This window comes from Galeopterus variegatus, unplaced genomic scaffold, assembly GCF_000696425.1.
Source record: "Galeopterus variegatus unplaced genomic scaffold, G_variegatus-3.0.2 Scaffold50, whole genome shotgun sequence".
Taxonomy (NCBI): domain Eukaryota; kingdom Metazoa; phylum Chordata; class Mammalia; order Dermoptera; family Cynocephalidae; genus Galeopterus; species Galeopterus variegatus.
Genome location: NW_007726161.1, coordinates 357,656 through 360,442, shown reverse-complemented (window position 1 = coordinate 360,442; position 2,787 = coordinate 357,656). Strand labels below are relative to the sequence as shown.

Genomic DNA, 2,787 nt, shown 5'->3' with positions numbered 1-2,787 from the left:
AAGCTGGCACTCGACATTTGATAGTTATTATTTTTCAGACAAGCCCTTTCCTGTAACCTCAGTTTCCCTACCTGGAAATAAGAAGGTTCAACAAATCATCTTTAAGGCCTTTCCAGAACTTTGGCTGAGTAGATTGGAGTCTGGGCTTTGGGTTCAAATCCAAGCTCTGCAACTAGCTGTATGACCTTGGGCAAGTCACTTAACTCCTCTGAGCCTCATCTGTAACTTAAGGGCACTAATAGCACCTACCTCATGGGGTGTTGTGACACTTATTTAAAAAGACTTATCATGTACCAAAAAAAAAAAAAAAAAAAAAAAAAGCTTAGCACAGTCTCTGGGATACTAAGCTGAGCTGGTACTGCATTTCTAGGGTTCTAAGTTGGCTGTGAGGAAACACTGTTCTTGGGAGCTCCCTTTCCAGTAGCTCAGCCCCTTCCACCTGCCCCTTCCTCCTCCCTCTGTCAGGCTTTAGGACTTGCTCTCCTCACGTCTACACTCTTCGTTGGCTCCTAGCCATGCTTTCTCAGCCCCTAACCTGCCTGTGGGAAAGGACCCCAAGCTCTCTGCAGCTCCATCCTTCCTCGAGAACTCCAAGCAACTCCCTTTTCATTGTGAAGGTTTTTCTATTCACTTGGGCAGAGCCACATGGGGGATGAGGTGATGTGACCAGCCCTCCAGAACCTGCCACCACTGTGGAGGACCAACCATGTGCTGGGAGCTTAACCCGTGCCCGCTGGGTGCTCTTTCTCAGGTTCTAGAACACAACATTGGAGGAATGGAAGAGGAGGGATGTTCTGGAAAAGCGGGTGTGTGGAGTGGAATGGAGGGAAGGGGGCCTTCTGGGAAGCTTGGGCCTGCATTCTCAGGGCCCACACATTCACTCCACAAACATGTGCCAGGCAACCAGGATGAGTTAGAGGCCATGGAGGAGAAAAAGCGAAGAAGCGGCCCCACCCTTGTAGAGCTCACATTCTGTGAGGCAGATCAGCTAATGTAGTAAACAGCTCTCAGACTTCAGGGAGAAGTGGATTTGCACCATCACAGAGGCTTGTTCCAAGTGTGTTGGGAGTGGACATGGGTGAGGAGAGTTGGGGAGGCTTCCTGGAGGAGGTGGCATTTCAGCTGGTCTTAAGATATTTCACCAAGTACATGGGGGCAGGCGGTGAGGACCTGGCAAGCAGGGCACAGGAGGGTGGGTGTTGGCATGCAAGGCAGAGCTGTTGAAGGGGTCACTCTGGGAAGAGCCTTATTGTTACAAGGGAGAAATTTATCCAAAGCTGTGGGCTCTTGTGATGTCTGGGCGAACCTGTGGCATAGGAGGGGCCAGGGTAGGGGTCCTTTTCTTCCCTCTGCTGACCCTTAAGGTGCTGTGCTCTGCATTCTTGCTCTTGCAGGCTGCCCGGCTGCCCAGCTTGCTGAAAGTGAGAAAGAAGTGGGTCTATGCGACCTTTTGCAGCCTCTTCTTCCTGCTCTCAGTGGTCATGACTGGCTGCTTCCTGTGGCAGTATCACCTCCCCAAGCTGAAGACCGGTGAGTGCAGGAACAACCTGGAGTTCCTCCCCACCCCCAGGGTCCTCCTGGGCTTTGAGCTGCCACCCCAGACTCGAGGGTGTAGGGAGGACCATAAGATTTAGACTCAGAAGCTCCGGCCTCCATTCTGACCCCAGTTCTCATTAACTGTGCATCTTTGGGCCAGTCTTGTGACATCTCTGTGCCTCGATGCCCTTGTGTATGAAATGAGGACCCTAATGCCACCACCAGGGTTTCCTCAAGTCACTCAGCCTGGTGGTTAATCTCAGTGTAAACAGTGTTCTCCTTACTCTGCCTTCAGACACCACGGTGGGATCTCTGGGCCCTGGTCCCCTTCAGACAATGCCCTCTTGCCTCCCCACAGCTATATCTAAGACCCTAGAAGAACCACTCACAGGTGTCCACGGACAGCAGCTGCCATTTCTTGGAGCCTCTCCTTCCTGAGCTGGTCAAGGCCCAGCACAGGCGCCACCACTGCTGGTGAGGTCCAGCAGACCCTCTGTTGCTGTAGCAACTGCTGGGACCTCCAACCTGCTAGGATTCGGGATGGGCCAGAGCCCCTGGTCTCTGCTGAACTGCGGGGGAGTGGCTCTCTGTATTCCTCTGTGTCGTTCTGTGTTGCAGATGCCCCAAAGCTCAACGAGGTGCCCTGGGCTCCCAAGTCCCACAGAGATTTTTTGCAGAAATGGCTTCTTTCATTTTCTTGTCAGTTTCTTTCTCTCCCCAACCCTTTCATTCTAGGGTAAATTCCTTTATGAGGGACCTCTTAGTCCCTTAAGCAAATAGAGCCCCAGGTGGGCAAGCTGGCTTGTCCTCTAGGGCCATGCTCCTCAGACTATCAAACTACCAATTGATAGGGGACTGGAATTACTATAAACACATAAAAATGAATTATTAGGGAAATTTTTAAAAAGACATACAAAATAAGTGCAAATTTTGAATTATTAGGTTCAACAAATGCCAAATGACTCTGTCAAATGGCTATAAAAGTTCTGAATGCTCTCTCAAACTTCATGCTTAATTTGTCATAAACGAGGAACAAACAGTTCATGGACTAGCCCTAGGTCTGTAGACCACACCGATTTAGGTCCACATTCTCCCTTGGCATCACCTGAGAGGTGGTTAGAAATGAGGGCTCTCAGACCCCACCCCATACCCACTGAATCAAATCTGCATTTTAAGATTCCCAGGTGGTTTCGGGCCGGCCCGGTGGCGCACTGGATAGGTGCGCCGCTTGGGAAGCGTGGCGGCGCTCCC

At 51.1% G+C, this 2,787-nt stretch overlaps 1 protein-coding gene across 1 annotated transcript in view; it reads left to right on the top strand.

The window, feature by feature from the left end:
* Positions 1–1,074: 1,074 nt before the first annotated feature.
* LACTBL1 (lactamase, beta-like 1) overlaps positions 1,075–2,787 on the top strand; it is a 15,703-nt gene continuing 13,990 nt past the window's right edge. The window contains exons 1-2 of the mRNA XM_008573159.1: positions 1,075–1,173; positions 1,395–1,530. Of these exons, the coding sequence (XP_008571381.1) occupies positions 1,075–1,173; positions 1,395–1,530 (235 nt within the window). The remainder of the gene's footprint in view (positions 1,174–1,394; positions 1,531–2,787) is intronic.